Below are 11,687 nucleotides of genomic sequence, written 5' to 3' on the forward strand. Positions count from 1 at the left end.
TTTTTTTTTTTTAATTGAAGTATAGTTGAGTCACAATGTTACATTGATTTCAGGTATACAGCATAGTGATTTAGTATTTTTACAGATTATACTCCATTAAAAGTTATTACAAGATAATGGCCATAATTGCATGTGCTGTATAACATATTCTTGTTAGTTATCTATTTTATACATAGTAGTTTGTATCTCTTAATTCCATACCTCTAATTTGTCACTCTCTGCTTCCCTCTCCCTTTTGGTAACCACTAGTTTATTTTCTATACCTGTGACTCTGTTCTGTTTATAACAGCACTATTTACAATAGCCAAGTTATGGAAGCAATCTAGATGCCTATCAACAAACGAATGGATAAAGAAGACATACACATACATACAATGGAATATTACTCAGCTGTAAAAAAGAATGGAATCCTGCCATTTGCAGCAACATGAAAGGACCTAGAGAATATTATGCTAAGTGAAATAAGTCAAACAGGGAAGGAGAAATACTATATGATTTCAGTTGTATGTGGAATTTAAAAAAATACTACAAATGAGTATATATGCAAAGCAGAAACAGACTCACAATCACATCTCCCTTTGTCTTCAGTTGCAAAACCAAAAACCACTCCTCTTCCTGTTTTCCCATCCTCCCTTCTCTTTCCTCCACTCTCCAACTCTCTCTCTTCCCTCCTTCTCTATCTCGTTCCTTCTTTTTCTCTCCCCATATTTCTTCCTCCTTCTTCCTCTCTCCTCCCCTGTTCATTCCTCATTTCACCTCGCAGTGATTGCAATAAAATAGGTTTCAGAATTGTTTGGTCAGTGTTTTTTTCATGATTCTTAGGATCCCTTGAGCAGTGAGATACAGGCTAAATAGCATTAAACAGAATGGGCCTCAGGTCCTACAGCCTATATAACTCAGCTTTTTTTTTTTTTTTAGTTCATATTTATATGTCAGGAAGAGTTTTTTTATATTTAAAGGAAGAGTTTTGCTCCTTTAAAAGTTTAATAACCAGAAGTATGTTATAAATTACCAATCAAGTAGTATTTTAGGAGTGTTTAGTTTTTTGAGGTTTGAAAGAATAGAGAATTTGACTTTACCATGACATAGTACTTTAGGATTTCTCTTTGTCACTACCAGGCTGAATGGTGTGCTGGTCTGAAGCAATACAACAGTTTTGGTAGTTTTTTTCTAGTTAATACTACTAAAAACATAATTGGTTCAGGGCAATACTGTAAAAAGTAGTTTCTAAATTAAGACCGTTATAATAAAATGAAATCAAGAACAGACCAAAACTCAACTTGATGGCACTTACCCATATAGATAGAACTGTTCCACTTTTGTATATACAATGAGGGCAGAATTGATTGAAGCATTATGGAGGGCAATTCGGTGATATGAACAAAAGCTTTCACAAATGTTTTTATTATTTATTTTGCTAACCCCTGTGGGCATCTTTTTAAGGGGGAAAATTATGTTGAGCAGATTTTCCTCTTTTGTCTGCTCAGTATAATTTAATTTGGTGAACTGCTGTTCTATCATGACAGTTCCATGTGATTTTAGTGGACCTGGCAATCATATAACCCTATCACAAAAGTGGGAATGAGCCCAGCTGGGCCAATTAAAAGATTTCAGTCCTTGGGACACTGTGAGTGATAGATGAGTTGACTGTATCTCAAGCATCCTTTTTTGTGAATTGAGAAGGACACTGAGAGAAAAGGAGTCACAGGCTGTAAAACTTTCTTGTTTGGGGTCGCCAGAGGCTACCTTTACCATCATATGATTGAACCCAACACAAAGAAGAAACATGGACTTGAGAAGTAGAGATAGTTAGGTTCCTAAAATGACACTCCTGAGGATATCATGTGAATTCCAGTATCTGGCCATGCCTGAAGGACTTGGACTCCTCTGTTACAGAAACAAATACATTTCCTTTTTTAAAAACAAGTTTGACTTGGGCTTCTGTTCATGTGGTCTGCCTATATGCAATTCAAAAAGTAAAAAAAAATGTTGATATGTAAAAATATTCCCTGCCTTGTTTTTTGTAAGTACTTCTTAACTAAAAACATTTTCGAGATATAATTCACATACCATACCATTCACCCAATTAAAGTATACAATTCATTGGCATTTGGTGTGCTCAGAAATGGAGCAGCCAGCATGACAATCAGTTTTAGGACATTTTCATAATCCTCAAAAATACCCATTCCTACTACCAGACTCTCCCCATTACTCCCAGCTTTAGGCAGCCACTAGTTTACTTTCTTTTTCTGTAAATTTGCCTACCCTGGACATTTCATAAAAATGGAATCATACAATGTATAGTCTTGTATTGCTTCTTTCACTTAACATAATATTTTTAAATTTATTCATGTCATTGCATGTATCAGTACTTCATACCTCTGTATGGCCAAATGATGTTTTATTCTATGGACATACTACATGTTGTTTATCCATTCATTGCTTGATGGTTTTGAGTTGTTTCCACTTTATGGCTGTTACGAATTTTACTGCTGTAAACATTCATGTATAAGTTTTTATTTCTCTTGGGTATATATCTAAGAATGGAATTATTGGGAAATGTGGCAACTCTTTAACCACTGAGGAACTGCCAGACTGTTTTCAAAAGTGGCTGCACCATCCTACATATTCACCACTACAGTATGAGGGTTCTGACTTCTCCACATCTTTGCCAACAGTTGTAATCTGATTTTTTGATGATAGTTATTCTAGTGGGTATGAAGTTGTTTATCATGGTTTTGATCTACACCCCTACTGGCATCAAGCATCTTTTCATATCTTTATTGGCCATTTGTGTATCTTTGGAGAAATATCCATTTACATCTTTGATTATTTTTAAATGGGTTATTTGTCTTTTTATTTGAATTTTAAGAGTTCTTTATATATTGCATAAATAAGTCTCTTATCAAAGATATGATTTGAAAATTTTTACTCTCATCCTATTGGCTTTTTAAATTAGGTATATAGTAATGTCCCCTCTTTCATTTCTGATCCTAGTAATTTTTGTCCCTTTTTATTTTTTGGTTTGCATAACTAAGGTTTTATCATTTTGTTTATCTTTTCAACAGACGAGCTTTTGGTTCTTATTTTGTTCATCTTTTCAGTGAATGAGCTTTTTTGTTTTATTGGCTTTCTCTGTTATTTTTCTATTTCATAATAATATCTTCATACTAAGAGATATATTCATTTTTAAATTCATTTTTCACAATAGAACTGAAAATTTATCAAGTATTTTGAACTGTTATCTGAGGATTGTATTTGTTTGATTAGATTCTCAGTTGCTTCACACTGGAAATGATTTGAGAGAAAATGTCAAAAGTGATTCAGTGCTGCTCACCAGTGGAAGGTGTGACCTGAGGAAACAATACAGTGTCACTCAAGCCACTCAGACGAGTCCGGAGGTTCCTTGGCCTTTCCAGTCATTTAACTTTCCTGAGTGCTCCATTGACTTCACTAGGGAACAGGTAATGGGAAAACTAATTCATTCTCTTTCCGTTACAGCAATTAAAATAAATATTAGATATTAAATAGTTAAGACATTATTTACTTATTTAAGTTATGTTTATTGAGCACATTTTGTGCGTGGCACGGTGGTAGATGCTATGGATATAGTGTTGAGCAAGGTGTAGGGACTTTCCCAGCCTTCACAGAGGTTCTAGTCTAATGGGAAGATAAAGGAGTAAATACAAGATTTTCTGGAATCTAGGAAGGCTTCCTGGAGGATGTATTCACTTTGAGGTCTTAGTTTTAAGTTGCAAAAGTATTGTAATATTTCAGAACTTTGGAAAAAATATTTTAAAACAACTCTAATAGAGTCTAACCTCTTGCAGTACTCAGTATTTAAAATTTTTCCTCTCAGGCTCTTTACATAATTTTTATAAACAATTATTATTCTAGTATATATACTGTGTTTTTTTACTTGTTTGACAGATTTTTCTATATTTCCATATATGCTTTGTATTTATTTTATTGTTGTTTTGAAGTATAATTGATGGTTCATATTTATTGTTAATGGCAGACTAATGTGGATGTGGATGTACTCTCATTTTCTGAAGGTTCCTCTTAACATTTGTTAATATTTGAGTTGCTTCTTATTTTTTACTGTTATAAGTAAAATGTCTAGCAAAATTTTACTTTTCTATGATAGAACCACAGAATGAATTCATTTTTTCACAGGATTTGTTGGATGTCAACTTTGAGGTAGGGATATAGAATTGGAACAGTATACCACCCTATCTACTGAGGAATTCAAAGTTTGGTGGAAAAGATAAGAGTGTGTAATCGGTAGTCACAGTGTACTGTGTCAAGTTCTGTATGTAGTAGAGTTTGGGGAATTATATAGTTAAATACCCATCGTAGTCTGTAAGGCAGTCACTCTTAAGTGGGACTAAAAGAAATCTGAGGACTCTTTGAAATTAAATGCATGTATTTTAATGTATCTGTGTAAATGCATTTTTCTTTGGAGAAAGTCCTTAGTTTTATCACATCTTCTTAGTTAGCGGTTGGGGGATGGTTCTAAGACGATAAAATGCTTGAACTAAGTCTTCAAATGAGGGAAGACCTGTTGACATCTAGATGAAAATGTCTAATGAGATATTCAGAATGTGGGTTTGGAGCTCAAGAGAGGCTTGTGCTGGATCAGGCTATCTATGATTGTTGGAGCCACAGGAACATATGAGATCATCTAAGAGTGACTCAAGTAATAAGAGAAAACCAAATATGGACTCTACTAGAATATAAAAAATGTAAGGGGAAAGATGGAAAAGTCCATAGGTGGAGAAGGATAAACACGAACGATCTGTGGTATAAAAAGCAAAAGAGGAGAGAAGCTTAGGAAGTAGAGAGGAAGTCAGCAGTGTGTAAAGCCACAGAGAGGTCCAGGGAAGTTGAAATTAAACAAAATCATGATTAGATTTGGAAATTAGGAGTTAATCAGCGTTTTGAGTTGCTGGATCAAAACTTATGAACATTTTAAAGTGCTTGATTTGTGTTTCCACATAGCTTCTCAAAGCAATTTTCAGCTTAAGTGCACCATCATCAGCATTGGGTAATTTTATTGTCTCACATGCCACACCTTTATATATATATATCTATATAAGTAGTCTATGTTTTCTGAAAATGGTTAAATTTTCTTATTTTCTCCAAATATATCATTTCAGCTCATGGAAGAGAATGAATCTCTTAAACAGGAATTGGCTAAAGCTAAAATGGCTCTTGCAGAGGCTCATTCAGAAAACGATGCTCTTCTTCATCGTATAAAGAAGATGACAATTGAATAGCAGAAGTGGCAATCAAAAGCTCAAATTATAGCTCTGGAGTACAGAGGTTATATTTATAATGTGATGTTACCAATTAGTGGAAGACTTTCCTTTTCATCAAAAGACAATAAAATGAAATAGAATGTGATGAGGTGGTGACTATTCCAAAGCCAGTTTAAAAAATCCTAGGTACGGGCCTTACAATCTTTTGGGTTGTTTTGTGTTTTGGGGTTTAACCCTGTTTTAAACTGGTGTGACACAGGAAAATCAACACATACTGTAAAATAATTACATGCCTAATGAATATGAGGTGTCATTTCCTAATTTTGATATTACATTATAAGCATTTTTTTAAAAAGAAAAATGAAAACCTGTTGTGTTCCCACAGATTGCTGAATTTATTTATCACTATTTGTTAATAATTTACTATTATTTACAAAAATTCAAAGGCTTTCAGGGCTAATGTAAAATAAAGGGTTACATTTTAAATGTTATTAAAATTATGTATTTAAATCTGTAACTATTTAATTACTGTAAAAAAGTCAAATCAGATTAATAAATTACATAATTACTGGGTTTGAAAATTATGGAAAATCATCACCCTACTGAACTTATGAAGTAACTTGGAAATGTGGAAGGAAATCATTTTAAATGATGGGTAAGCTGTATAAGTTGAAGCTATAATATACAACAAAAAAGATGGTACAAATTTTAAAATAAAAAGCACAAGCTGTGAAAAAGCAAAGCATTAGAGTTATATGGTCAACTGATTTAAAAGCATTTCTTGTACGTTCCTTTAAATGTTTATTCTTAGAAGTAGGAGAGTAATTTAACTATCCTGCTAAATTTGGCAGCATTTGTAACTCTAAGAATTTTAATTAATACTATTTGTATTATTTCTTTACCTTCATCTTTCCTCTAAGGAGGGGAATGTTTTCAGAGAATTTTCTTTTCACATACATAGAACAATTTCATACCATTCGTGTAATATCATATTAGGTGGATATTTGTACATATCAAATTTATAATACTAGTTTTGATTAAAGTTCTATGTGACATATATTATTGTCTATAAGAAGAGTAACTGGTAAATATTGAACTCTATTTTCTAGGGATTGTTAAGGTTGAAACCAGCATGAGAGAGAATCTCAATCACATATTATGAAATAAAAGTTCATGAGTGTTTAAGAAACAGAAGCTTTTAACAGTTTAAAATATATTTCTGATTGAATTAAACTAAGTGGCGTGTATTTTAAATTCATGATAGAACATGAAATAGCTGGACTACGCTTTCTTTAAGATACTTGAAAATTTTCAGATTTTCAGCCACATTAAGACACTTATTGGTGCTGTGTTTGGCATGACTTATATACCCATCCCTCTGTCTAAGTACTTGGAGGGGAAAACATATTTCATTTTACATTAAGTGCTGGAGTGATTTTAGATTTTATTGAAAGCATTGCTGGCCTTTCTTTTTTCTATAATGTCCATTTTTGTGGATATTATTTTAAAATGCCCTGTTTTAGGAGCTAAGGATACAGCAAAGAACAAGTTAAATTGTTAGTATTTTACCTCAAAGTATTTTAAAAGTCATGTTCAGCCATTTTAATCTAAGGTTATTATATAGTCTTAGATTAAAAGCATCGGTCTAATTAAGGATTTCCATTCTTAGTAGAGTACTTTTGATCTGTAGGTATATATTCAACAAAAGCAGTCTCTGTTACAGAAAAGCAGGATTGATGCGACCTTCAGTTCTTCAGAGTTCACAGTGTTTCTCAGGCTTGACCTATGTGCTCTATATAAATTTTAAATTATAATTTAATTAAAATAAATCATAAATTTTATGATATAATTATTTAATGTTATAGAAGCTGAATGTTTTTCTTATTCTTTTCAATTTATTTGGCCTTCTCAAGAAAATCATATAAATAGTAGAGATAATAATTAATATGGGTCTGAGCATTCTATATGCTTTGTTGGATTTTTAAAAATGTATAGTGATTACTATTTTTATAGAGATTTAAAATTCATTAAACACTTGCAAAAACATGATCTCATGTAATTCCCACAGCAAACCTGGGAGGTAGGTATTATTCATATTTTAAAAGTTGAATAAAACCCCTAAAGCTCAGAAAGAACAAGTGACTTGACTGAAATCATAATTAATAACCTGCTCTTTTGACTTCAATCCCAGTTATATGCTTTTATTTTACCTTACTCATTATTTCACAGATTTTGCCAGAGGTAAGGAAAGAAATCACTTCTGTTTTTCTTTTAAAGATAAGTAGAATACTTTTAAGGTGTGTGTGTGTGTGTGTGTGTGTATGTGTGTGTGTGTGTGTGTGTGTGTGTATTATTCAAATTACTTAAAAGATAAGGGAGAATTTTTGTTTGATGTAAAAAAACATTTTCTTGGTATCTTGTATATATTTTTCTTTTCTCATTTTATGCTAAAATTCAAAAGATCACCATGTGAAATTAGTTGTGATGAAGCATTATTTTTGTTTAAGCCATGGAAGAATGACTGTGTATGATTGCAGGCAAATATATATGGAAAAATTAACCAGAAACTCCTTCCTGGGTTTTTATTGTAGTTACTGTTAACTCAATACTTGTCAATACAGGAGTTAAGACTTCCTCTTTAACAGGTTTTTATTAGCATATCCAATCTAATCAAAGTACCACCATTACTCTGGTTCCCAAGCTAGTGACCTAGAACTCATCTTAGTCACCTTCATCTCCCTAACTGTCACCCCACCCCATCAGTTCATTACCAGGTCCTGTCATCTTACCTTGTAAATTTGTCTACTTCTCTTCACTCACTACCTTCCTCATCTAAGCTGTCATCAGCACTTTTTGCCTGCATTTCTGCAGTTGCTTCCTAACCGGTGTTCCTAAGCTACTCTGGCCCTCCTAATTCATTCTTTATGCTGCAGGCAGAATTCTCTTTTGTGAAATGCGGTTTTAACCAAGGCAATCCATCTACCCCCAGACTCATCTCTAGCTTTAAACATTTTAATGGTTTTTCATTGCTCTTATGATGAAAACAAAAATATTTTATGTGACCTATGAGATCACATATTAGGGCCACTATTTATAGGATAATTCTGAACATTAAAAGACTTAATGTCTCAAAACATTAAAACAGTGGCTGGACATCACCTTAAAAAGCACTCAATTCTCAATAAAAAAAAAGTTAAAAAAAAAAGCACTCAATAGAAGTTGGTTATTATTATTACTGGTTAGTCTCATTGTGCACCGTGTTTCACTTTCTGTTCTACCCTCATTGCCCTTTAAGTACTGGAGTAAGTGAGAAAAAAAGTGCTGCTTCCACCATAGGAATCTTTGTTCATGCTGTTTCTTTGGCTTGAAATACCTTTCCTGTTCATCGCCTAGTTAATTCCTCTTTGCCTTTCAGATCTCAGTTCATTTATCACTTCCTCAGGGAAGCATTCTCTGATTTCTGTCACAGACTGAGACCTGCTGTTAAACATTATCACATAAACACATACGCCTACTTAGCATTGAACATCTTTGTAATTTCATATATATTTGTTTGATTAATGAAGACCCTCTAGATTGTAAACTCCATGAGGAAAGGAATTGTGTTTTTGTTGTCATCATTCAACTTTGTATTCCTTATGTCTCATACAGTGTCTGGCACATAGTAGGTGCTCAATAAATCTGCTGACAGAATAAAATGAATGGATGAGGTATCAAGGATATTTTTCAGGTATTGAGTTCTTCCTCTCAGCTGGATTGGGGAGATGAAACATAGGCATAAAAGTAGGCAGTGGTAGTTATTAAAAAGGACAGACCCCTTGAGTCCATAGAGAAAGAAAAAAGTAGGGAATGGAGAAATTTGCCATACAATGTATTGTTTTGAATTTTGAATATCTGAAATTCTAGTTGACTTATCACAAATATTCACAAACAGACAATTAGCACATCACTTCACACAACTGCTACAGTTCCAGAAAGTCACCTGGCTTTCATTGTAACTCATGGTGTTGTGGCTGTTGAGAGCTGCCAGTCTTGTCAGCTAAAAAGAATGGAGATAAGGCCAAAAGAGTAATGACTGAAATAATTTTCAATTTTAAGAAATTGGTACACAAGATCAGTTGTGCCTAATTTCTTGAAGTGTAAACAGTCTCATTTTAGCTTGCACATAGAAATGCTAAGGAGAGTAAAATCTGAGCTATGTTTCAATTTCCTTTTAGAATAAAATACCAAAAGTTGGAATTATACAGGATATAGAGAAACACTAAGGCAGTACTGTTTTTAAAATACTAATTTCTTCATTAAGTTATCAGACTTGATATTTTAAAATATTTTTGCTGCTTTTTTGAGAAGTACTAAAATTAAGGTAACATGAAGCAAGTATGTAAGCATGATGGTTTTTATAAATCATTATTATCTAATAGATCATCATAAAGTGGAGGGAAATTCACGTTATTGTTACAATATGGAAATTTAACATGTGCTGCCAACACTACTGTGTAGTTTTGATAGGTTTGAGAATTTGAAACTTTTTATGAGAAAAATTTTAAGGGGTATGAAATCAACTGAATGTCTTTTTTTCTGTTTGTATAATATGATGATTTTTTGGTCTTAGAAGAAAATGTATCACTAAATCACCAAGAAGAGTAATCTGGGTTTTAAAAGATTCTGAAAACATTTAGACAAAAAGGCAATGCTAAATAACTTACACTACATTAACTTTTATTCTCACTTTGCTTGTGTCATCAATCAAAAGTCAATTTATTCTTTCCAAGAAGTTATACTAAACCGATTGAATGGTAAGTAAATTTCTCATTCTTGACTTTAATTCTTCACTGTTTGTGTGAAGACATATTTGATCATTTAGGTGAAGATACTTCGGTGTTTTGGAGGTTAGTAGAGTATAGTGAGGTAACTAACCATCTTGCAACCATTTAGCAGAATTGTTGAGAACTCAAATACTGAATCACAACTGTAATTAAGACTAAATGAGAATTAAAAAAATAAAAAGACACATGAATGAAGAGTTAAATAAACAGAGATAAGAATTATCCCTGAATGATATAGGTCAAATAAATTTATAAGGGTGTGGTCAAAGTCCATCTTTCACAATATTTAAAACCAATTAAAATAAATGTATAGTATAATCAGAGCTGGATCTTTAAAAGGTAACCATAGTGAACAAATCCAGGGCAATGTAATAATGTTGAACAAAACTGCAATAATTAAGCACGTGAGAGAAATCGATGACAAGGAATTCACTTGGTGTATCATGAATTAAAATCTAAAGCACAAAATTGAAATGGACAGAATTTCAGTTTAATGTATAAAAATTGGTACATGCAGAAATTCATTATTCAATAAATAATATGGCTACAAAAGAATATTGGACTCTTATTAAGGTTCTAATTTCGACTTGAAAACTGACACTTGCTGTTATTGGAGATATTTTATTGGCATAGCAATAATTTTGTAGCATCCTAGCATTTTGTCTGAAAAAATATACTTGCTTTATAATTCTTATTAGCATACTTAGCATAGGTATGATCAGTTGGTGCTTCCTTCACTCTGGTTTATTCTCACTTTCTCCATTCCTTGCAGTTGAATAAGAGATTTTCCGTACAGAACTTTAGAGCTATGAAGGCAAAAGAGCTCTGAAGAGAGATACAGAATGAGCAAGCTAAGCAACTTTTTCATATCCTTTTTCTATAAATTTCTAGAACTTTAGGCATTCCCATATTATCAGTATAAAAAACATGTCAAGGCCAAGTGTATCTTTATTAAAAGTGGTAGGTTTTTTGCTGCATTAGCACAGATATTTGAGACTACCTGAACATGTATGTATGCCTTTCCTATAATTTAGTAGGGGTCCATTTAATACTTTGCAATTTTTACATCTTTAGTTAAGTCCCCTCCTGCTTTTTTTTTACCTTCAGAATTCAGTTTCTTGTTGATATATTTTGCTGAGTAGGCTTCAGCTTTTATTTTATTTTGATCCACTTTTTGTGCAGTTCCATTAATATGCCCGGAGGCCATTATAATGTGACCCATTTTAGAAACTGAAGCACAAATAATATAAAAATACACACTGGTGATGTTATATTTTTCCTTTCTACTCATGCCATCATAATTGCAGTGCATATCACTAAGTCAAAGAATAAAATCATGGCATCTTAAGGGTTAAAACTTGTTCTGTAGCTAAACCTCCCACCCAGAACAATCCAGAATGCTTAACAACAACTTACAGCTAAAATTCTTTACTATGAGAAAACATACTACTTCATAAACCTTTCTGTTTTAAGTAGTTCTAATTGACCTTTTTTTTCCCCCTTTCTTGTTAGAGAATTGAAATATATCTCTAGGACAGATTGGTCCTACATTTTTCATTCATATTAGCAGAAGAACTATTGTATCTCCTACCAGATCTTC

General features: G+C 32.6%; 1 protein-coding gene across 2 annotated transcripts in view; it reads left to right on the forward strand.

Moving 5' to 3' along the window:
* Positions 1-10,642, forward strand: part of BLTP3B (bridge-like lipid transfer protein family member 3B) — a 95,125-nt gene extending 84,483 nt beyond the window's left edge. For both annotated transcript variants that reach the window (XM_045522458.2, XM_010962773.3), the window contains 2 exons: positions 3,271-3,464; positions 5,160-10,642. In XM_045522458.2, coding sequence (XP_045378414.1) covers positions 3,271-3,464; positions 5,160-5,279 — 314 coding nt within the window. In that variant the 3' untranslated portion in view covers positions 5,280-10,642. The remainder of the gene's footprint in view (positions 1-3,270; positions 3,465-5,159) is intronic.
* Positions 10,643-11,687: the final 1,045 nt, after the last annotated feature.

Source organism: Camelus bactrianus, chromosome 12 (genome assembly GCF_048773025.1).
Source record: "Camelus bactrianus isolate YW-2024 breed Bactrian camel chromosome 12, ASM4877302v1, whole genome shotgun sequence".
Lineage (NCBI taxonomy): Eukaryota > Metazoa > Chordata > Mammalia > Artiodactyla > Camelidae > Camelus > Camelus bactrianus.